The 23,187-nt window shown below is 53.9% G+C and overlaps 1 protein-coding gene across 1 annotated transcript in view; it reads left to right on the forward strand.

Annotated features, from left to right (window-relative positions):
- Positions 1 to 272: 272 nt before the first annotated feature.
- C14H7orf50 (chromosome 14 C7orf50 homolog) overlaps positions 273 to 23,187 on the forward strand; it is an 81,771-nt gene continuing 58,856 nt past the window's right edge. Inside the window, exons 1-2 of the mRNA XM_067012906.1 lie at positions 273 to 302; positions 10,353 to 10,482. Of these exons, the coding sequence (XP_066869007.1) occupies positions 10,354 to 10,482 (129 nt within the window). The 5' untranslated portion in view covers positions 273 to 302; position 10,353. The remainder of the gene's footprint in view (positions 303 to 10,352; positions 10,483 to 23,187) is intronic.

Raw genomic sequence — 23,187 nt, forward strand, 5'->3', positions numbered from 1 at the left:
AATCCCCGTGGACGGACAGGCGTCGTCCGCTTTGAGTCCCGGGAACCTTGAGGAAAAACCCGGTTAGCCCGCGACCAGAGGGTTGCCTGGCAACCGGCGGCTCCAGGCGCCCAGCGGCGCCCGGCGATGACGCCACAGGCCCGCGCCCGGCCCCGCCTCACCCCCTCGTGGCTGCCGCTCGCCATTGGTCGGCGGGGAGACGGAGGCGGGCCCCGGCCAATAGGCGGTGCCGCTCCGGTGGGCGGGACCGCGTTACCTGGGCGCCGCGTCTGCCGGAAGCCGGCGTCTGCAGCCACGCGCAGGTAGGCGAGGGCGGCGGGCCTGGGGCGCCCCGCTTGGGTACGAGGCCTGCCGGGCAACCGGGGGCGCGCGGGGGGCTTGGCTGTCCTCCCGTCGGCGGCCTGAGGAGGACGTAGGGCCCCGAGCGCCGGCCGCGCCGGACCTCCCCACAGCCCCGTGGGTGCCTCCCGCGTGTCCGCGCGGCTCCGGTAGAAGCAGCCCCGAGCCAGTGAGCTCGCCTGGGGTTAGGGGGAGCGGTGCTGATGAGGAAAGGAGACGTTGCTGAGCATGGCGGAGAGAAGTGAAGCTGGGCGGGGCTCCGGGCGGGGGAGGGGAGGAGAACCCCGGGGGGGTGGTCCCAGAACTGGTGGGACCTAACCCGGCTTGGGTATTTCACAAGCCCTTCTGGATGCGGAGTCGGAAATGGTCTGAAGGGGCTAGGGGCGGGGCGGAGGCCAGAGACCAGTTGGAGACTTTCGAATGATCCAGGTGGGAAACGTGGTTGGACCAGGATGCTCGCGGTAGGTAGGGGCAGTGAAGGTCCACTTCTGGATGTGCTTTGGGGGTGGGGCCACCGGGGTTTACTGTGGGATGGACGGGTGTTTGAGAAAGAGGAGTTGTGGGTGACACTACGGTTTTTAACTTGAGCTGAAATACGCATTTCACCAGCTGGCCTTTTATTGAGGGGACAGACCCTGCAGGAAGATCAGGTTTGTGGAGGATGATGGGGAGTGTGGATTTGACACGTTTTAGTTTGAGACGATGTGTGTGTAGGTGATACACATGAGTTGACTGTAGTTGTGCAGTTCAGGGAGAAATGGGGACGTCATCAGCCTGTGGTTGGTGTTTAAAGCCACACGACTAGGTGAGATCTGGGGGAGTGCTGAGCCCGGGGCCCTTCTGTGTCCAGGGGGCGGGGAGGTGAAGAGGTGGGAGGAAAGAGGTAGAGCGTGGTGTGTCTGGGAAACGGAGAGGAAAGGGCAGTCAGGAGGAGGGACCAGTTGTGGCAGATGTCAGTTATGTCCAGTCAGTGATGAACAAAGATAAGCAGAGCCGGACTGGAGGTGGTGTAAGTGGTGAGGTCGCATTTTAATCAGGGGTAACTGCCGCAGCAGGGGCCTTGGACTTGTGCAGGGGAGAGGGCGTTTTAAAGGGAGGGTGAGGGAGTGGCGGGGGGCAGGGCGGCACTCTGTAGAGTGAGTTGGGAACTGGATAATTACATTGAGCAGAAGGGGGTCGGTGGTGGTGGTGTGAAACCCTTCGGGGCTTGCTGACCTCAGGGGCCGGTGCTTCGGGAAGTTAGGCTCCTGCCCTGCCACAGAGGTGGGGCAGGGGACGGGGCTCTGTCTTCAGGTGTTGGCTGGATCCTCCTGGTAGCCTGGAGTTTTCTCAGGCAGGCGCTTTTTAGGGGGGCTAGAGTCACTGTAAAGATGTGGCCTTGAGCTGCTAGAAACTTTTCAAGTGTGTACAGGCCCAGGTTGAGGCCTGATGAAGGAGGGCTCAGAGGGGCCCCGGCCAGGCTGTGATCAGAGAGTCTGTCGTTAGCAGACGGGTGTCCTTGGTGGTCGTTGGTGATCTCAGTAAGAACCATCTGGCCAAGTCAGGTGGCAGCCTGATGGGAGAGTGGCTGGAAAAGAGGTAGGGACCGTGCCAGTGGACAGCTCCTGAGGGTTTTCGTGCAGAAAGCACCAGAAACGGCTGGAGAGCGCGTGGAATCAGGGTTTTTAGATGTAGGACCTGTAGTTGACCCTGTAGAAGGACAGCTGATGGGGGAGGGGAATTGCTTAGAGCCATGCATGCCCCCGGGGTCAGCGCGGCAGGGAGCGGGCACGGTTCTGCACTGTAGCACAGCACGAGGGAAGGGTGGGAGGGTCTGAGGGGAGCTTCTGGAAGCTCAGTGATCAGGAATGAACGGAGGAGGGGAGGATGTGTTGGAGGTCTGAGAGCTTGAGAGGCGAGAGGAAGAGCTGGTCGTCTGGGCGAGTGGCCGGAGTCGGGCCGCAGGGCTTGCTGGGCACCCCTGGAGGCTGGTGCTGTGCCATGTACAGTGAGACCAACCGCGTGGCCCTGGGGACTTCGCGGCCAGGCAGGAACCAGAGCTAGAGTTGGGGCTTTGCCAGGAGAGGGGCTGAGAGTGTTTGTAGAGGCACGATTGTCACGATGGGCCGTGGCAGTGAAGCTGTGGGTTCGGGACCATGCGGGGTGAGGGGCACTGACGTGTGCAGGGTCAGTGACTGCGGGTGCTGGGGAGGCTGGAGCAGCGCTGAGCCCCAGGGCACCGAGGGGGCCAGCTGGCAGGATGGGAGGGGGGCTCAGTGGGGGGATGCTTGGTGTTTTGGGGCTTAGGCCACAGGAGGGAGGGTGTGGGGTCAGGTAGCAGAAGAGCAGTAGCTGGAGGCCGTTCATCCGAGTGGGGACTTGGAATAGTCCTGGGTCAGGGTGGACAGGAGCGTGACCGTGTCCTGGGCGCCCGAGCTGGGGCTCCAGGCACTGATTCCTGTGGATTCCCTCAGGGGGCCTTCCCTGGACCTGCCGGCTCACATCAGAGGTGACTTAGATGCACCGGGTGAGAGGGGATGTTAGGGGCTAGGAGTGATACTTTCAGATTTTAAAGAAGATTTTTCCCCTGAGGCTGATTTACTTTTTTAAGGTCCTGTGGAGTTTCTTTTCAGCCCGGAGCCCAGGCAGCCTCAGCCTGTGGTGCTGACTTGTCCTAATCAGTGAGCCCAGCCCAGCCCAGCCCAGCCCAGCCCAGCGCTTTGCCGTCTTCCTCCTGTTGCTCTGACCTGGGGTATCAGCTTTCTGCTTGCTTCACTCAACACTTCTGAGCTGATATCTTAAAATGTCTTTTCTTTCTTTTTTTTTTGGCTGTGCCACATGGCTTGCGGGATCTTAGTTCCCTGACCAGGGATCGAACCTGTGCTCTTGGCAGTAAGATCGCGGAGTCCTAACCACTGGACCACCAAGGAATTCCCCAAAATGTCTTTTCTTTTATTGTAGAAATTGCTGGAAAGTATAAAGGAAAAAAAGAACACTCTCACAATTCTACCCCCTGAAATGTTGATGTTTTAATGTGTTACCTTCTAGATTTCTCCTTTGTGCACATCTGCATATAGTTGTAAAGACGAGGGTCGTGCTGCACATTCACAGGCTTGTAGGCCATCCTTCCACTTCACGCTGTGTCGTGAGCACCCACTCGAGTGGCGGACAGTTGAGATTACGGTTGCTCCTGGGTGTACGGGCCAGTCCGTCGGCATGAAGGGGTCCTCCATTCCTCAGTTGCTGTTGGACCGCTACAGTGTTTTCCACTTTTTAATATTAGAGGTAGTATCGTCCTTTATATCGTGTCGTTATCATCCTTACATAAATGTCTGTCTGTGATTATTTCATTAGGGTAAGTTCCTTGACATAGAATCACTGGGCCAAAGCACTTGATTAAATGTTATCAGATTACCTTGAGAACGGCTGTACCAATTTATTCTCCACCAGCAGGGCAGGATCGTGTCCTTTTCATCATCCTCCGGCTAACGCTGAATAACGTAATTGTTAAAAATCTTTGTAAAAGACATTTGATCTGTCACATTAACTAGGTGAGGTGTGCATGTGGCTAAGAAGCCCGGTGGTCCCGGAACTGAACACCACCCGGCAGGCAGCCCGCTCCTCGGAGGCAAAGCAGTTTCATCTTGCCACTGTTTCTACTGGAATTACTTCCATGTTTCTGAATAATAGGCAAATTGGGTGGCTTTTTTTGTTTTTGTTTTTTGGTTTTTTTTTTTGCGGTACGCGGGCCTCTCACCGTTGCGGAGCACAGGCTCCGGACGCGCAGCCGCAGCGGCCACGGCTCACGGGCCCAGCCGCTCCGCGGCACGTGGGATCCTCCCGGACCGGGGCTCGAACCCGCGTCCCCTGCATCGGCAGGCGGGCTCTCAACCACCGCGCCACCGGGGAAGCCCCGGGTGACTTTGTTTGATGAACCAGTTTTAGGCCCAGTCTGTTGATTTCCCCTGAGAGGGGTGCCTCAGTGTCCTCATCTGTGTGCCCGCCTCGGTGGTCACAAGAAGTACACGAGTTAACACATGGAGAGCCCCTGGAACAGGGCCTGGCACACGGGAAGCTCTCACTCAGGGCCAGTTTTAGTGATGGTTACAGTGATGATGAGCTTTAATTCCCGCCCCTCCGAGTCCTCCTGACCACCAAGTACGGGGAAACCGTAAGTTGGTGTTGCGCATAGAAATTAATCTGAGTCACTGGGATTTTTGCAGAAAGGCCTGTAAGGAAAAAAAACACAATAAAGGGTCTCGATGCTGTGACACAGCGATGCCAGGCCACCCGTGACAGCCGGTGGACAGAGAGGGCGGGGAGGTCCCGCCGGGCCGGGGGACGCGAGGAACACCTCTGACGGCACAGGTACATCTGCTGAAATGGTGGTGGTGGGAAACCGTATTTTCCCCTGTTTATTTTCACAAACAGTACTGGGGCATTATGTGTTTTAATTTACAGCAAATAATTTGGGATTAGAGGGGTTTTTTAAGGTGTATTCACAGGGTGTGCAGCCATCACCACAACCTAATTTTAGAGCGTGTTTCTTTTCCCAGAAGAAACCTGGTGCCAGCCAGTCACCCCCTCTCCTCCTCTCGCCCAGCCCCAAGCAGACACTGATCTGCTGCTGCCTCCGTAATTCGCTTGTTCTGAACATTTCACATACCCGGCGTTCCACGGTGTGTGAGACTTCGCGACGGCTCCTCTCTCTTCGCCTGTTTCCCGGGCTCGTCCACGTTGTAGTAGGTGCCAGTGCTTTGCTTCCGTTTTGGCCGAATCACTTGTTGTGCGGATAGAACTCAGTCGTTCATCAGCTGATAGACACTTAGGTTGTTTCCCCCTTCTGGATATTAGGACTTACACTGCTGCGAACAACCAAGTTCAGAGTTTATGTGGATCTGCTCATTTCACTGAGTATGTACACCTATAGGTAGTACTGCGTCACATAACTGTTTGACTTCATTTTAAAAAAAATATTTAGTTATTTATTTGGTTGTGCCGGGTCTTAGTTGTGGCAGGTGGGCTCCTTAGTTGTGGCATGCGAACTCTTAGTTGCGTCGTGCACGTGGGATCTAGGCCTCTGACCAGGGATTGAACCCGGGCCCCCTGCACTGGGAGTGTGGAATGTTACCCACTGCGCCACCCGGGAAGTCCCAACTGTTTGACTTTTCGAGGAACTGCCAGACTGTTCTACAAAGTGGCCGCACCATATTCTGTCCCACCAGCAGTGATGAGTGCTCCAATTTCTCCACCTTTTCACCAGCGTTTCCTATCATCTGTCTGATTTGAACCATCCTCACGTGTGTGAAGTGTGTCATTTGACTTGCGTTTCCCTAATGAGGACCAATGTTGAGCTCCTTCGTGGCTTCCTGACCATTTGTATCTCTTCTTTGGGGAATTGTCTGTTCAAGTCCTTTGTCCATTTATAAAAAAAAATTTTATTTATTTTTAAAGATTTATTTTTATTTATTTATTTTTGGCTCTGTCGGGTCTTTAGTCGCGGCACATGGGATCTTCGCTGAGGCATGTGGGATCTTTTGTTGCAGCGTGTGGGCTCTTCATTGCGGTGCTCGGGCTTCTCTCTAGTTGCGGCATGCGGGTTTTCTCTCTCTGGTTGTGGCGTGCAGGCTCTAGGGCGCGTGGACTCTGTAGCTGTGGCATGCGGGTTCCAGAGCGCGTGGGCTCTGTACTTTGCAGCACACAGGCTCTCTAGTTGGGGCACGGGAGCTCAGTAGTTGTGGTGCGTGGGCTTAGTTGCCCCGCAGCATGTGGGATCTTAGTTCCCTGACCAGGGCTTGAACCCACGTCTCCTGCATTGTAAGGCAGATTCTTTACCACAGGACCACCAGGGAAGTCCCTGTCCATTTTTAAAGTGAGTTGTTGGCCTTTTTTGTTGCGTTATGAGTTCCTCATACATTCTAGATACAAGTCTCTTGTCAGATATGACTTGCAAACATTTTCTCCAGTCCTGTTTGTTGTCTTTTTACTTTCTTGCTGGCCTCATTTATAGCACAAAATTTTTAAGTTTCATAAATCCAGTTTATCTTTTTTCTTCTCCTTATGTTTTTGGTGTCGTAATGGAGAAACTGTTGCCTAATCCAAGGTCATAAAGATTTACTTCTATGTTTTCTAAGAGTTTTATATCTTTAGCTCTATATTTAGGTTTTTGCTACATTTTGAATAATTCTTCTATATAGTGTGAGGTAGGGGGTCCAATTTCATTCTTCTGCATGTGGATATCCAGTTGTCCCAGCACCACCTGTTAAAAAGATTGAATTGTTGTGGCCCCCTTGTTGAAGACCAGCTGACCATAAATGTAAGGAAACATCTTTCCTACAACAGACACTCCTTGTCTCAAAGGTATGAATCACCGTCTCTTGGGACTAAAAAAGAAAGCTTTTTATAATATGGAAAAGTCTCTCCCCCCTTTTTAGCAAATAGACTTAGTGATTAAACTTTATTTATGTATTTATTAATTTTTGGCTGTGTTGGGTCTTTGTTGCTGTGTGCGGACTTTCTCCAGTTGCAGCGACCAGGGGCTACCCTTTGTTGCAGTGCACGGGCTTCTCACTGCGGTGGCTTCTCTTGTTGCAGAGCATGGGCTCTAGGTGCACAGGCTTCAGTAGTTGTGGCACACGGGCTTCAGTAGTTGTGGCACATGGGCTCAGTAGTTGTGGCTCACGGTTCTAGAGCGCAGGCTCAGTAGTTGTGGTGTACGGGCTTTGTTGCTCCGTGGCGTGTGGGATCTTCCCAGACCAGGGCTTGAACCCATGTCCCCTGCATTGGCGGGCGGATTCTTAACCACTGTGCCACCAGGGAAGCCCCCTGATTAAACTTAATGATAACTTTCAGAATGAATGTAGATTTAACTTTTATGGTAACCGGTGTGTAAATATTTGCTAAACTTTTCTTATTTCTCCAACAAGGTAATTGGCTGGCAGAGCCCTTTGTCTTTTCAGAACCCTGTGTCAACAGTCTAATTCTTTCAAGATTTCTTGTTACACTGCTAATTGAAGCTTGCAGCCGTAAGATAAGGCCTAATTAATTGAAGACCTTGGCGCCTGGCGGTTTTCTGATTGTGCGGTAGCGATACTCCCTCAGCGTGCTGTGATCAGTCATGGCCCCAAAGGCGGCAGAGCCCCCCTCCCTTCACCCTGGCTCTGTTTCCTTTCCGCCGTGGCCCTGTGATTGTCCGGCTTGGTTTGTGGTGCAGCTTGATCCTCTGGTTTACCTTACACGTTCCTTGCTCCAGACGGGGAATCTTAAGGCAGTCTGGCTCTTTTTTATAGAGAATGGTATTTAGAACTCAAATCTGTGTTCCGGGCCCTTTCCGTTATGATCACCCTTTTCATAATCACCGTGTCCCATAGCCCTTTCCTTCATTCCTTTTGTTTTTGTCTAGCATCCTCCTCATTTTCTGACATGTTTGTCTCCCCCATGAGAACGCGAGCTGCGTGTGGGTGGGCCCTCTGGACGGCGTGGCCAGCCTGTCCCCCCATCAGAACGCGAGCTGCGTGTGGATGGGCCCTCTGGACGGCGTGGCCCCGCCTGGAGCCACTCACTCCCGCGTGCGGTCAGCGCTCTGCGCTGGAGACGGTGACCAGCAGGTGACGGAGTGCGGGGGCCTGTCTTGGGTGGGGCTGCTGGTGACTTGAGCGCGCTTCCCCGCCACACACACGTTGATGTCATTTGTCCGTGTGTCCCTGTGGGAGGTTTTCCTTTGGGGGAAGTGAAGGTCCCAGTAAGTGGTTCAGTGAGACTGACGCCTGGGTGAGAGGACCTGAGGGCCGGCAGCTCCGCTCCGGACGCCCCTCCTCCCCTCCACGTGCGCACCTTGCTCCTCTGGACGCCACCTGGTACCTGGCCCGGGGCCTCCTCCGGCTCTTCACACGCTGCCTCCCCTGTCCGCCTCTGGCCCCTCAGAGGCCCCCGACGCCGCCCCGCCCCATGGCTGCCAGCCTCGGGGGCACCTGCTCGCTCAACCCGTTTCTACTTTCTAGGCAGCGTTTATCTCTGTGTGAAAGCACTGGCTCATTCACTTAAATAGGTCTGGGCTTCACCCCAGAAGGAGGCTTCTCGAGATCAAGGCTCTTACTTCCCTTGCTGTTTGCTCTGTGTTCAGCGTGCAGCAGTGCCTGGCACAGAACCGGCTCGCGATAAACGCTTGTGCAATGAACGAGTTGCATTTTCGAGCATTTGTGGGTGGAGTCCAAAATGAATTCTGGTGTCAGAGGAAGAAGGCATTGGGTTTGTGTGTCCCTTCCCATGCAGACAGCCTGGGACAGCATGTCCGAAATGAAAATACCTGTATTGTAGAGACATGAGTGTGAATATTGTGGGTGTATGTAATATACATGTTACATGCTTGTGTCTGTATAATACATACAATACACATACATGTAAATGAAGCCAGTGGAGTGACTTTAGGATAAATAAAACAAAATACATTCTTGTAATTTGTTAGAATAAAAGCTGATACTAGCAGGCCTTGTAGATAGAATTTTAAAGGACTAGTATTAAAAAAATGAAGTTTTTCAAGTATAAAACCTTGATAAAAACAGGATGAAACTGAGCTGTGGGTGTGGGAGAGTCCCTTGCAATCCCATCCCTAGAGAGAAAGGGAAAGCTTTGGTTTATGTCCTTCAGACATTTGCCTGTAAGTACGTGCATAGCTTTCTCTGTTGTTATTTTCTTAAGCAAACGCAGAAGTGGACTGCTGCTCGGAGTGTACTGTTCCATCCTGTATGCGTAATGCTACCTCATGGATTTCAGTCATTGAGTGGGGCTCCTTTCCCCGGTTTTTGCTGACTTACTCACCCCTGCTCGGTTGACGTGTGACGAGAAGCGCGTGCGCGTGCGTGTGTGTGTGCGTGGCTTGTACGAGCTGCCCAGGGCCTCTGGGCCAAAGTGCCTTCTACCCTGCACCTCGGGGTGCTCACGCGGTAGCTGCTGGGACTCCGAAACTTCCTGTGTTTTCAGCTCCTTTTGGGCTCCATCCAAAGGGGGCGGGGGTGGGGAGGAGCCGGTCAGTTCCCGTGTCTCCCTCGGGGTGGGCCTGGGGCCCCGTGGACTGCCTCCCCCCATCCCCAGCCCTCACGACGCCCCCCGGAGGTCCCCGCAGCCAGTGCCCTCAGGTGGAGGCCTCTCCCCCGACCCCTGCCTAGTTTCTGGTGCCGCGACCATTCCCCTTGGCTCCTGTCATCCAGTCCCGCAGGGGAAGCTGGGTTTGCAGTTCATGTTCACGGGCGTTCTTCTGTCCTTGTACGTGGAGTTCTAGATACTGCTGTGCTTGAGGAGGGAGATGTACTCAGAGCCTCTTGGACCTGTGTCGCTCCTTCAACGTGGCCCCGGTTGAGGCTGTTTCCATGGTCCAGGGAGGCCACCCCGGACTCATCATGGCCACCTCCAGCCACAGGTGACCGAGGGCCTAGCGACTGCATGGTGGTCACTGCCAGCCCGTATGGGGCTGCAGCACCCCTAGCTGATGGGGAAGTATGCGGTACTCCGTAATAGCAGAAAGTGAAAACAATCCCAGAGAGTCATTAATTAGGGAATAGACAAATGCTCGCAGTTTCCACTTTTGGAAAATGAGGATACTGTCACTAAAAATGCTATTTCTTTTCCTCTTTTTTTTGGTGAGGGGCCTGCACTGCATGGCACGCGGGATCTTAGTTCCCCATCCAGGGATCAATCCCGTGCCGCCTGCAATGGAAGCGTGGAGTCCCAATCACTGGGCCGCCAGCGAAGTCCCTTCTTTTATTCTTAAAAGCTTATGTTCATGTTGAGTTAGAAACAGAGTATATCCGTGTGTGATGGCAGCTGTGTTAATAAAACACTGAGAAAAAAGCCAGGAAATCCACCACAATGGTAAGTCACCCACAGGTGATGAAACAAGGGAGTTTGAATTTGTAACAGTGACTGTCTGTTTCCCACACTTTCTGAAATAGCTTTGTATCTTTTATAATGCCCTCCCCTCTCTGTTAATTGAGAATTTTTATTTCTTGTGTCTTTATAGTTTTCTTTCTCTGTTGCAGGATGGCAAAACAGAAGAGAAAAGAGAGCCAAGTGACAGAGAAAAAGAACAAAAAACTGAAGAAGGCGGCAGCGAGAGAGATGCCACCGGCACCTGCGGCCCCGCCGGGCACTGAGGGGGCCCCACCCGAGGTAGGTGACGCGGGCGCGCTGACCTCGCCTTGTTTCCGGACCTGGAGGGGGACTCGGTGGTCACATGGCGGGCGTCAGGGGGTGGACAGGCCCCCACGGACATGCTTAGTGCCTTTGAGAGGCAGGTGTCGGGCAAATAAGACTCGTGGTAAACTAGGTTGGAACCGCACAACTGCCGTTCTTCAGCCACCAGACCTCAGGATGCTGTTGGGGTCCCCGGTGTGACAGGCTGTCGATGGCATGGTGGCCTGCTGGAGGCCTCAGTTGGCCTGGCCACAGCCGGGCCTTTGAGCCTGTCATACAAGGGAGGGCCCTTCACGTGGCACTGCGTGGGCCGTGGCCTGGGGTCGGTACTTACGAGATCACACCTAAAAGTGCTCCAGATCCGCCACAGAAACGTTTCTACGTTTAAATTTGTTTGCTGTTACCACTCAGGTTCTGAGTGTTAATAGTTTTCTTCTATATTGAGCTGACTCTGCAATTCCTAGTGTGTAGTTGATCGAAGTGGCATAAGTTGTTACAAATCTTGACAAGTTATTCAACATGAGGTAAAAGTTGATGGGCGACTCATGTCATGAGGGGCGGCTTTTCTGGGCCCTGAGCGGCGGGTGAAGGTGCCGACCGCGCGTGAGGCGGGCCAGGTGCAGCCTCGAGCCCGCGTCCCACGTGAGTGCCCGGTGGCCCTGTGCTCGTCCTTGGTCCACGGGGAGGGAAGTGTCATCGGAGCCGCCCCGCATAGCGTGTCGAGTGACTTGGGGCCGTTGTCAGACTTGCCTGTGAGTATCTACCGTTAACTGGCGACGCGATCAGGTCCTCGTTCGGGTCTTTCTGGAAGTAAGTGATGGAAATCCCCCGACAGGATGGGTGGTGTGCGGCTGGTGGGTTTCATCACTCTTTTTTTTTTTTTTTGCTGCATTGGGTCTTGGTTGCCGCGTGCGGGCTTCCTCTAGTTGTGGCGAGAGGGGGCTTCTCTGTTGCGGTGCGCGGGCTTCTCATTGTTGTGGCTTCTCTTGCTGTGGAGCACGGGCTCTAGGCGCGCAGGCTTCAGTAGTTGTGGCTCGCGGGCTCTAGAGCGCAGGCTCAGTAGCTGTGGTGCACGGACTTAGTTGCTCCGCGGCATGTGGGATCTTCCCGGACCAGGGCTCGAACCCGTGTCCCCTGCGTTGGCAGGCGGATTCTTAACCACTGCGCCACCAGGGGAGCCCCGGTTTGGTCACTCATGCCCCAGTGTTTCCAGCTCTGCCTTTGTTTCAAGCCTGGGCCATGCATGCTGCTGAGACTCGGGGCGCGTGTATCCCCTTCATATAGCGGAGGGGCTGGGGCAGGAGGGCCTGCCCGTCGGCCAGCGCCTCCTCGACTGCAGGCTCAGCCAGTCCCTGGGGTGAATCCCAGGCCACCATGCTGCCGGCTCGGTACAGGACTGCTGGTCCGACCCCAAGGACACCGGCTGGCTGGGCAGTTCTGTGCCAGGGGGACGCGTGATGGCACTTTTCCTCCGTGGTGGGTGGGCAGGTGCAGGGCCTGTGCCGAGAGAGCGGCTCCACTGGCTCCAGGGTCGTCTCCCAGCTGCCACCTCTGGGTGTCGGGGAGGACGCCAGGCCAGCACTCAGGCCCGTACCTGTCCTGGGCGCCCCTTTCTCTGCCTTCTCTCCGGCCGAGAACTGCAGGTCTGGTGCCACCCGAGCCCGGGCGCCTCTCCCTGTACGGAAGGCCCATGCTTACAGGACCCAGGTCAGCCAGCCGGGCCGTGTCGCTGGCCCCCACATCCTGCTCTCACCCAGGCACGTAGCCCGTCCCGTGTCCCCTGGGCCCCTTCTCGTCGTCCTCACCTTCTCTGCCACTGGAGCCCCAGTTTTGTCCGGCCTTTTTGGTTTCTAGACCCTAGAGGGAAACTGGTTTTTTAGAGCTATTGCAGTTCCCATTCGGTGGTCTGGCCCCCAACCCCTGCAGAACCTCCAGTACATGTGAATTTCTTGGGCCTTTCCTGGACAGTTTCCTACTTTTTCTAGACCCCTCCAATTTCTTTAAAACGGACTCCAAGTGACAAGTCCTGGTGACTTGTAATTTTGTTAGAAATCTCTAGCTTTCTGAGTAGTCTCTGCTTGCTGGCTGCTGGTCACTGGCAGGACCCCAACACTGCGTGGGTTTGTGATAAATATTGGCGCAGCTTAAAGGTTCTGCCTGGGGTGGGTGATGACTCTTAAATTCAGGCAGTTGTTCTAAAAGTGATTTTTGTTGTTGTTGTTATTTCAGTACACGTTGATTAAAATAAATTTGGGGGCTTCCCTGGTGGCGCAGTGGTTGGGAATCCGCCTGCCGATGCAGGGGACACGGGTTCGTGACCCGGTCCGGGAGGATCCCACGTGCCGCGGAGCGGCTGGGCCCGTGAGCCGTGGCCGCTGAGCCTGCGCGTCCGGAGCCTGTGCTCCGCAACGGGAGAGGCCACAGCAGTGAGAGGCCCGCGTACCGCAAAAAAAAAAAAAGAGAGAAATTTGGAAAACAAAAGCAGGAAGAAGAATTTGGGTACGTTTCCTTCCAGTCTCTCTTGCTGCCTCGATTTTTGGTTGGTTAGTAACTTGTGCACATGGTCCCCATGGGGTCTGTGCTCTGCAGCTTCGCCTTGGTCCCCAGGGGCGCTGGGGCGTCTCGGGTGGGTCCCTGCGCCGTCAGTGCTGGGCTTGGGGCTGGTGTCCCGAGGAAATGGAGACTGTGCTTCCTCGAGACCACATCCTGGTCTCTGCTCATCAAAACACTCTTCACCCGCTCGCTCTCCAGTTCTCGCGGGAAGCTGGGGAGCTGCCGTTAGGCCTTTTTAAAGGAGGGACCCTTCCGTCTGCAGAGGGAGGCCGGCCAGGGCCTGGAGAGAGCGTTCCCGTCGCTGGGAGCCCGTGGAAAAGTACTGCGCCGTCCCCGCCCCAGCTCCTGCGCCAACCCCCACAAGGAGCCCCAAGGAGCCTCTGCCCCTCCTTTGGCCATGGTGCTGTCCTCCCGGAAATGCCCATCCAGGCACCCTCGGGTCCCTGTGCAGTCACTTCCCACAGCCCAGGCCCTGAGTCCGCCCACGCTGGGAGGGCTGAAGGATCCCCGAGGGGGGATGCTTCACGCGCCGGGAGCCCCACGGCGGGGGGGGGCTCTCGGCGGGGGGGCCCATCCCTCTCCCGTCCCGTCCCGCTGCCCTGGTGCTCTTGTCCACAGCGTGTGACACCGGCGGCTGAGCCCCCGTCCACTTCTTGCTCCTGCCGTTGACCCGAGGGGCGCGTGGGCTAGGGTAGTGGAGGAGGGGTTGGCCTGCGGCGCCCCCGAGGCGGGGACAAGCCCTCCCAGCGCCGGCTCTGTGGTGCCGGCTGCCGCTCCGGGGAGGCCCTGCCCCGCGCCTGTCCTCTGTCTGCCCTGTCCTGCTAGAGGGGCTCGCGAGGTGGGGGTTTCGAGGGTCGTCCCTCTTCCGAGGAGGTGCTCGAGCACAGGGGTCTCGGAGTTGGCCCATGTCTGCCCGTCTGGTAGCTTCTTCACCCTCCCCGTGAGCTGGGCTTAGGGCGGGGCAGACGGGCTCCGGTTCTGTCTTCACGTCCCTGGACCCCTTCCAGAGGAGGCTCCGGCTTGACGGGGGTGGGCGGACTGGTCTAGCGAGCATGGCTGTGTGGTGATGAGGGGTCTGCAGGCCTCAGCCCCTCACCCCGCCCCCCCCGGGGAGGTACCACCCCAGATGCTGAGCTGGACCTGGGGGGTGGGGAGACACACCAGAGCAGCTGTCACCCTTGGAGCCGGTGACTGCCGCCTTGGACGGGCACCTAGGCTGAGCTGGCTGCCTCCTGCTGCTGTAAATACACTCAGGCTGTCTGCAGATGGGGGTGGGGGGCGGAGTGGGGGGAGCTGGGGGTGTGTGTGGGGAGCTGGGGTGTGGGGGGTGGAGCTGGGTGTGGGGGGTGGAGCTGGGGGCGTGTGAGGGGAGCTGGGGGTAGTGGGGGGAGCCAGGGGCTGGTTAGCTCCGCTCTTGGCTCTGGGTCTCGCTAAGTAGAACCTCTTATGTCTGCAAAACATGTTTCCGTTCACCGAAGCACTTTGACCTTGGGTTCTGGCAGCCCTGAGATGCCAGGGGAGGAGGTGTGGGTGCGCTGCTGCTTCACAGGGGAGTTGGCCGGAGAGGCCAGGTCATGGGCATGGTCCCTGGGCAGCCGGTGGGGAGGAGAGGCCCTTGCTTGGGTTTACTGACTCTGGTCGTACAAGGACACGGGCTGAGATGTCACTGCCCTCCCCGGCCACCTGGCCCAGACCGTGTGGGGAGTTTGTCCGGCTCGCCCTTGGCTGTAAACGCTGATGTCCAGGGAGGAAGAGCTCGCACATGTCGACCAGACGGCCCTCCGTTGGTTGGAGTGACCATCTGGAGTGGGGAGTGATGCGTACTTTTGGAGGGATGGGCGCCACTTTGTGCCTTTGGAACATGGTGTGCGCCACCCCCAAACCTCGGTCTCCCGAGGGCCCAGCGCGGCCACGTGCGTCTGTTGTGTCCTCGTGGGCCCTGCTGGCACGTGACAGGGGCAGCTGGGCTGTCGGAGGCCACACCGTGTCCTTCGTGTGGAAAGGAGGCAAAGCTCAACGTGGGGCATCTTTTCTCCTTTTTCAACCTGGAAAAATCAGAGGAGTTACATGGGCATTCAGCCCACAAGTGCTTCAAAACCATCAGACGAGGTTGTGAACTTCATGGCCTTGAGAATTTGCTCAGCAAAATGACTTCATACCAATGGTATTTTGCCTCAAGCAATGTTTCTGGTCTGGCCGCGGACTTCTGGTCGTTAAGCTAGCTGGGGTGAGGGGTTGCTGGTCTTTACAGACAGCTCCCTGGGAGCCCGGCTTGTTTTTCTTAGCAGAAATTCCCTTGTTCCACTGTTTTTGTTTCCTACTTTGTGAGCACCGAGTGCTCGGGGGGTGGGGGTTGGGGGGGTCAGCCCCTGGGAGCTGCAAACTGGGCGCTTGCGGGGCCGAGAGGGGTTCTGAGGCTGGGACCCTGAGACCAGAGAGGCTCTGGGACGCCGCGAGGCCCCATCGCTGCCTGGGGGAGCCAGCCTGCTCCCCCCTCCCCCCTCCGCGCTCCCCGTGTCCCCCTTTCCTTTGGACTCATCGCGCTCTCCATCACCTGGGTCGAGACGTTTGGGTTGTTGCCAGTTGGAGGCCGCTTTGAGTGTGCTGTGTACAAGGGCCTCTGTTTTCATTCTTCTTGGGTAGATTCCTGGCACTGGGAAGGGTCGCATGGAAGTGTGTGTTTACCTTACAAAGCTGCTAAGCTGTGCTCTGAGGAGGCTGCGCCCCGCCGGCCGCGTGGGGGGCTCTCGGCGCCCCGCGCGCTTGCCCCCACTCGGTGTTGTCAGCCTCCCGTGTGGGTGTAGCTCTGTCTTACTGTGTGTGTGGTTTTTCAAAACAGCTTTACTGAGGTACAACTGACAGAGAGGAGACTGTACATGTTTATTTATTTTCCAGTTTCATTGAGGTAGAGTTGATTTACGATGTTGCATTACTTTCTGCTGTGCAGCAAAGTGATTCAGTTATACATATATCTACATTCTTTTTCATCTTCCTTTCCATCATGGCTTATCACAGGATATTGACTAGAGTTCCCTGTGCTCTACAGCAGGACCTTGTTGTTTATCCATTCTGTATATACTAGTTGGCATCTGCTGACCCCAAACTCCAATCCATCCCTCCCCCACCTCCCCTCCCCCTCGGCAACTACAAGTCTGTTCTCTGTGTCTGTGAGTCTGTTTCTGTTTGGTAGATAAGTACATTCGTGTCATATTTCAGATTCCATATATAAGGTGTTATCATATGGTATTTGTCCTTCTCTGTCTGACTTACTTTGCTTAGTATGATCATCTCTAGGTCTTCATGTTGCTGCAAACGGCATTGGTTCATTCTTTTTTATGGCTGAGTAGTATTTCACTGTATATATGTACCACATCTTTATCCACTCATCTGTCGAGGCATATTTAGGTGGTTTCCGTGTCTTGGCTATTGTGAATGGTGCTGCTGTGAACATAGGGGTGCATGTATCTTTTTGAATTAGTATTTTTCCAGATATATGCCCAGGACTGGGATTGCTGGATCATAGGGCAACTCTATTTTCAGTTTTTTGAGGAACCTCCATACTGTTCTCCACAGTGGCTGCACCAATGTACATTCCCATCAACGGTGCAGGAGGGCTCCCTGTTCTCCACACCCTCTGCAGCGTTTACTGTCTGCAGGCTTTTCCATGAGGGGCATCCTGACCGGTGTGAGGTGGTACCTCGTTGTGGTTTTGATTTGCGTCTCTCTAACGGTAGTGGTGTTGAGCAGCTTCTCGTGTGCGTGTCGGCCGTCAGTGTGTCTTCTTGGAGAGAGGCCCACTTAGGTCTGTTTGCCTGCGTGATGCTTCTCTTGGAGACGCAGCATTTGAAATCTGATACATGATGCCTCGGGGCCCCAGAATTCATGTCCTGGCATTATAGCGTGCACTGGGTACTATCCATCTTGTATTCTTACCAATCCGGTGGCTGAAGAGTAGAATTTGTTTTTAATTTATATTTTCCTGATCCCTAGTGAGATGGACACTTTTCGATTAGTTATTAAGCATTTGTCTTCTATGAATTTCCTCATCACATCTTTCGCCTATTTTTCTGTTGAATTGATCGCCTTTTGTAAAAAAGGACTTTTTGTGTGTCTAATACATGGGCTTTCTCCCCATGTGTCTTTTGTCTCCTGAATTTGATGTTTCCGTGGGGCTTTCAGTCGTGTGCAGGCGAGTGTCTGTCAGTTTTGCTTTGTGGTGTCTGTTTTAGTTCTTTTTTTGTTCCCTTAAAAAGTCTTCTCTTCCACAGTTACAAACATTTTCTTATATTTTTCTCCACTTTTTGTAGTTTTTTCAATGAATTGAAATTTGTGTTATGTGAGGCAGGGATCTGACATTTTTTTTCTTAAAGAAAGATTCAGTTGCCGCATATCATTTACTGAATATTCTGTCCTTTTGATAGAACATGTTCTAGTCTCCAAATTTTCTAGGGTCTACATTGTGTTCTACTAATCTGTTTTTCTTTTCTTTTTTTTTCTATAGTGCTTTAAAACAATATTTATGTTTTTATTAGGTAATGCAGGACATGATACAAAATTCAAAACATTCTCCCCCCCCAAAAAAATACTCTCCCACTAGGCCAGACTTTTATGTTTCTTCTGTTTCCTTGCACTTTTATGGGTGTTAGTCTCTTTCCAGACATTTTTTTGTGCATAGCCACGTCTGTGCATGTGTTTACACAAGTGGTAGCATGTCTGTCCCGTACTCGTTCTCACTTTATATGTTATGGGTGATGCTGCTATGAACACATGTTTTTGTGAGACGTATATTTTTTTTCTTTCTTTCTTTTTTTTTAACATCTTTATTGGAGTATAATTGCTTTACAATGTTGTGTTAGTTTCTGCTGTATAACGAAGTGAGTCAGCCATATGTATACATGTATCCCCTCCCTCTTGCGTCTCCCTCTCACCCCTCTAGGCTGTCACAGAGCCCCGAGCTGATCTCCCCGTGCTAGGCGGCTGCTTCCCACTAGCTGTGTATTTTACGTTTGGTCGTGTATGTAGGTCAGTGCTCTCTCTGACTCTCTCACTTTGTCCCAGCTTCCCCTTTCCACCCTGTGTCCTCAAGTCTGTTCTCTATGTGAGACATGTATTTTCGTTTTTATATTTCTAGGAGTAGAATTGTTGTGTCGCATTTTCCCCGCCTCTCTGCCACGCCCTGCTGTCCATGGTTGATTCTGGTTATGGCCCCTCTGATGGGCGTGGGGCGGTGTCCCTGGGCTTTGATTGGCGTTTCCCTGGTGACTGATGTTGGGCATCTGGTAAGCTGCTCATTGGCCGTCGTCTCTCTTTGGAGAAACGTCTGTTCAGGCCCGTTGTCCATTTTTGAACCGGGTCCTTTGTCTTTTCATTGCTGATTTGTAAGATCAGAAGTGTCTTAGTTTCTTGTGACTCTCATCTGTCTATCCAAACTGATCATGTGGAGGCTTTTTCTAAAGCAGAGACAGTCACGTGTCCTTTTCAGTCACGTGTCCTTTTCAGGGTAGTTCTGTTTTTTAAAGTGCTGGTTGCCGGGATATTCAGTTCATATATTTAAGAATTGAAATGGGGATTGTTGGTGCACAGAGACGGACACAGCAACACTAACATAGGCGGAGCTCGGGAGGGTCTGGTGACTGAATTAAACATCCAGGATTGTGATGGGGGCTGACGGGCCGGGTATCAAACTAACCACTTTACAGCAACACTTCAGTACACGAACGTGTTGTGTATTTCCTGGACAGGGAGCCTACAGCCTGGGGCCTGTGTCACACGCCGTGTCTGAGTTCCCTCACTTAGCATCAGGGTTTCGAGGTTCATCCACGTGGTCGTGTGTGTCAGCGCTTCGCTCCTGAACTTTCATGGCCGGATAACATTCCTTTATGTGAATACACTGCATTCCGTCTAGTTCCTGGTCAGGCTGTGTCCGCCTGTGGCTGCTGTGAACAGTGCTTCTGGGAACATTCGTGTGCCCGTTGTTGTCTAAATACCTGTTTTCAATTCCCGGGGCTATAGACCCAGGAGTGCAATTGCTGGACCATATGGTAGTTCTGTACTTAACTCCTAACCACCAGACTTTTCTGCAGCATCTGCCCTGTTTTACATCTCGTTCCACTACCAGCCTCATGTAAGAATTCCACTTTCTCCACGTCCTCACCAGCACTGCTCTCTGTCTGATTCTCACCATCCTGCTGGGTGTGAAGTGGTGTCTTGTGGGTTTTTGTGGTTTTTTTTTTGTAAATTTATTTTATTTGTTTATTTTTAGCTGTATTGGGTCTTCGATGCTGCGCACGCGGTTTTCTCTAGTTGTGGCGAGTGGGGGCTGCTCTCCGTTGCGGTGCACGGGCTTCTCATTGAGGTGGCTTCTCTTGTTGCGGAGCACGGGCTCTAGGCGTATGGGCTTCAGTAGTTGTGGCGCGCGGGCTCTAGAGCGCAGGCTCAGTAGTTGTGGCACATGGGCTTAGTTGCTCCGCGGCATGTGGGATCTTCCTGGACCAGGGCTTGAACCCGTGTCCCCTGCATTGGCAGGCGGACTCTCAACCACTGTGCCAGCAGGGAAGTCTGATACTTCAGTTCTTAAAAATATGTTTTAATATCTAGTACACTGAGTACTTATTGTTTTTGGGGACAGGGTTCTGGGCCTTTGTCATATTTTCTTTTTGGTTTGAATTTTGCAATCCACTTTCAGATTTCCTGAGAAATCTTTCATGCTTTATTGAGGTTGTTTTTTATGTCATTCAGGAAAGTTTTATGGTTTTCTCTGGAGAGATCTAACTTGTTTCTAACTTGTTTCTCAGTGAGTACGTGACCTGGACAGTGTCCCTATAGCACACCTGGTGTAGACTTCGTTTGTCTGTTTTCTGTGTAACCTACCATTACAATGCACCATTGTGGTGAAGGCGGGTCTATTGCAGGCCTGCAGGCCTGTTGTGATCCAGGGTGGAAGGTGTCCTGGGGCTCTCGGAACCACCCCCCACTTCTTCCCGTCCTTCCTGACTCAGCCACGTGCTGTGCTCCTCCGCCTTCCCGGCTCGTTCTCTCTGCCCCAGTTCCTTTCTGAAATTGATCTTCTTGGCCTGGCCAACCTTTTGATTTTTCTTCTTCTCCCTGTTTTCTCACATTCTCCATGTTGACCCTTAACCTAACTTTTCTATAACCGATAAAACTTAGCAGCAGCTCCCTGAGATCAAACTGGGACACGTGTTCAGCAAATACATATTAAAAACTGGGATCTTGTGCTGCTAAAAACAGATTTTATTTAATGTTGCATTAATTTGTATGTTTTAACATGTAATAGGTTATGGGAGTGTTAATTATTACATCTTTTTTTCACCAATTCTGATAACCTGCTGAGAGTTTTCTAAAGGCAGGTGAATAAGGCAAGGTGGGGAGTGGGGTAGAGGTTAGGGAGCTTCACGGTGTCCTCCTAGTTTTAGTAATTTGCAATGGCTTTTTCAGCCTATACTTGTAGCCAAAACATAGCAGGTATGTCAACTTATACTCGTTTTTAGATGGAGCTGTGGTTAACTTACCACATCGCTTAATGTTCAGTTTACAACCACATTGGTTCCTGTTCGGGTGGAAAAATCTCACGCAACATAGAAAATCTGATGGTGAGTGGCTTCTGACCTTGGAAGTAGTTGCTGTTTTTCACCGATTTCCTCTGATTTGCACTAAGTAGCAGACAGTGTGTGGGTGGCTTTGGGAAGCCGAGCCTGGCCACCGGTAGCCCTTAGGTCGGACGTGTCCGTGAGGCTGGTGGCAGGCTTTTCTGTCCCCACACATGCCTGGAGAGCATGGGGTAAGATTCAAACTACAAACGCGATGGAAAACACCGAACCCCTCCCCTCAATAAAACCCTCTCCCCAAAGAACCAGTTACGGCTTATAAACTCAGACATATCTCTTTGAATCTTTTTTATCTCAGGAGGTGAGCATTTCTCAAGAAACCAGCGACTTCAACATGATTCCGCCAGATCATTCACTCTGAAATGTTGACTGCAGCCCAGTGAGACACACGTCTTACACAGTGCGCACGGTGACACAGGGACGACACAGGAGCCCCGGTCCCTTGGCCAGAAGGCGTAGCTGGGGGCTGGGGGCTTGCAGCCGCTTGGGAGGCATGAGGTGGCTCCAGGGGCCCTCCCGGATCAGTCCGGCCTCTCCTGGTCTCCGACGGCAGGAAGCCCTTCCCTGGGCCCGTGGCATCACCGACCTGCCGCCTCCCCGGGAAGGTCGGGGGCCTCTGGGCTCTTGGCTGCCGTTTGAAGGTTGCCGCGGGCACCGCGCCACACAGGGCTGATGACAGGAGGACCGCGGCATCAGGGAGCACTCAGGTGAGACCGCCCGGTGGGCAGGGGGCTGCTGCGGTCCTTCCAGATCTTACCGCACCCGCGCGTGCCCTGGAGCGTGGCGCTCCATCGCGGCGTCGGGCGATGTTGGTGCGGACTCTTCTCGCTGTGACGGGAGCCGCGTTCCGAACGCCGGGCTGAGCCCCAGGCCTGCCTGGAGGGTCCTGGATGGGTGGCCGAGGGGCTCAGCGTTCGTGTCGAAGTCCTGGGGCTCTCGCTTTTGTTAAAGAGAATTTATTTTTGAGATAACTGTAGGTTAGGTAGGAAGTGGCAGAAACTGTAGGGAGGCCCGTGTGCCCTGTGCCCGGCTTGCCCCATTGGTGACAGACTGTGGTGATGCAACCAGGAGGGACATCGATGCCGCCCACAGCTCACTCACGGCGCGCGTGCGTTTCTGCGCAGTTTTACCGCGGGTGTCAAGACACAGAGCTGCTGTCACCACCGGCTCCTGGGCCGCTGCTCTGCAGCCCTTCACTGTACAGGGAAGGACACTCGGGCGCTTTCCAGTCTTGGCTCTACCGCCAAAGTGCTGTGAACGTCCGTGAACGTGTGTTCCTCTCTCCGGGGAAATCGCCCGGGAGCCTGGCGGCTGGTCGTGTGGTCCGTGCTCGCGTCACCGCCCGGCAGCTACCCACCTTCAGGGCGGTCGCCCCTTTACGCGCCCCCGTCGTGCGGGGGATCCGGCTCCTCTGCACCTCCACTAGCGTTCGGCGTCCCGCTGCTTTAATGTTTCGGTCTTGCTGAGTGCGGCGCTCACGTTGGCGAGGACGGCTGCAGTTGTCCTGGGAACTGGCGGGGGGCAGAATCAAACTCTCGTTTCTCCAGAGTTTAGTGATATGTGTGCTGTCGGCCTTAGCAGTTCTGGATGCTGCTGGGTGGGCTGTACGGGAGAGCCTTCCCGGCCTGCTGGCGGCGCCGTGCTGCTGCGTCCGTGTTCGACGTGGCCCTTGTCATCCCTGCTGTGTGACGTCCTTGTCCCCTTTTCCAGGAGCTCCTCGGGGCTGCGGCCCCAGGGCCCGTGTTCCGTTAGTAGGCTGGCCGTGAGCTTGTGTACCTCTGTCTCTAAAATGGGTTTTCTCGGCTCATTTGTTGACTCTGAAGCGTCAGAGAAGAGCCGGAAACTGCTCGGCGTCCCGCTGCCGTGGAGACCCGTGGCCCTTGTCCCCTCCCCGCCCCCAAGTCCAGCTGTCCACACGCCGGTTTCTAATGCTCTAATTGCCTCTTCGTCAGCCAGGGCCATGTTTGTGAGCTTTGCTTCCTCGTGGTCAGCAGAAAATAGCTCAGCAAAACATACTTTTAAAAAAGGAATGTTTATTATTTTTCCTGAGTTATATATACATGACCAAATGGAAAAAAAAAAAAAGAAATAGAAACATACAGAAGAAACCAGATAGACGAACCCTGCCGCCGCGAGAGAACTCTGTGGTCTATGCTTTGGGGTGTGTCCTCAGTGCCCTACAGTGGACACAGTGGCTTTTCCGTGTGTGAGGGCGCCCCACCAGATCCGGGTGTCGTTTCCTAGTGACCGAGAGAAAAGGGTCGCTCGTGGTGCTTGTAATTTCAGTTTCTTTGATTGATTGCTACCGTGAGCCGTCACTTGTTTTTCTCTTGTGAGCTGCCTGTGTGTTTTTACCAGTTCTGTTACAAAGTTCACCTTTTCTGTATAGCTCTGAGGAAACCCTGTGCTGAGAGCTCTGTCCTAATGGTTCAGATATTTTTCCAGCCAAGTTATTTTTATGGCTTTTGCCCTAGACCGACAGCCCCTTGGCCACTCCCAGGCT

The sequence above is a fragment of the Kogia breviceps genome, chromosome 14 (genome assembly GCF_026419965.1).
Source record: "Kogia breviceps isolate mKogBre1 chromosome 14, mKogBre1 haplotype 1, whole genome shotgun sequence".
In the NCBI taxonomy this organism is placed as follows: domain Eukaryota; kingdom Metazoa; phylum Chordata; class Mammalia; order Artiodactyla; family Physeteridae; genus Kogia; species Kogia breviceps.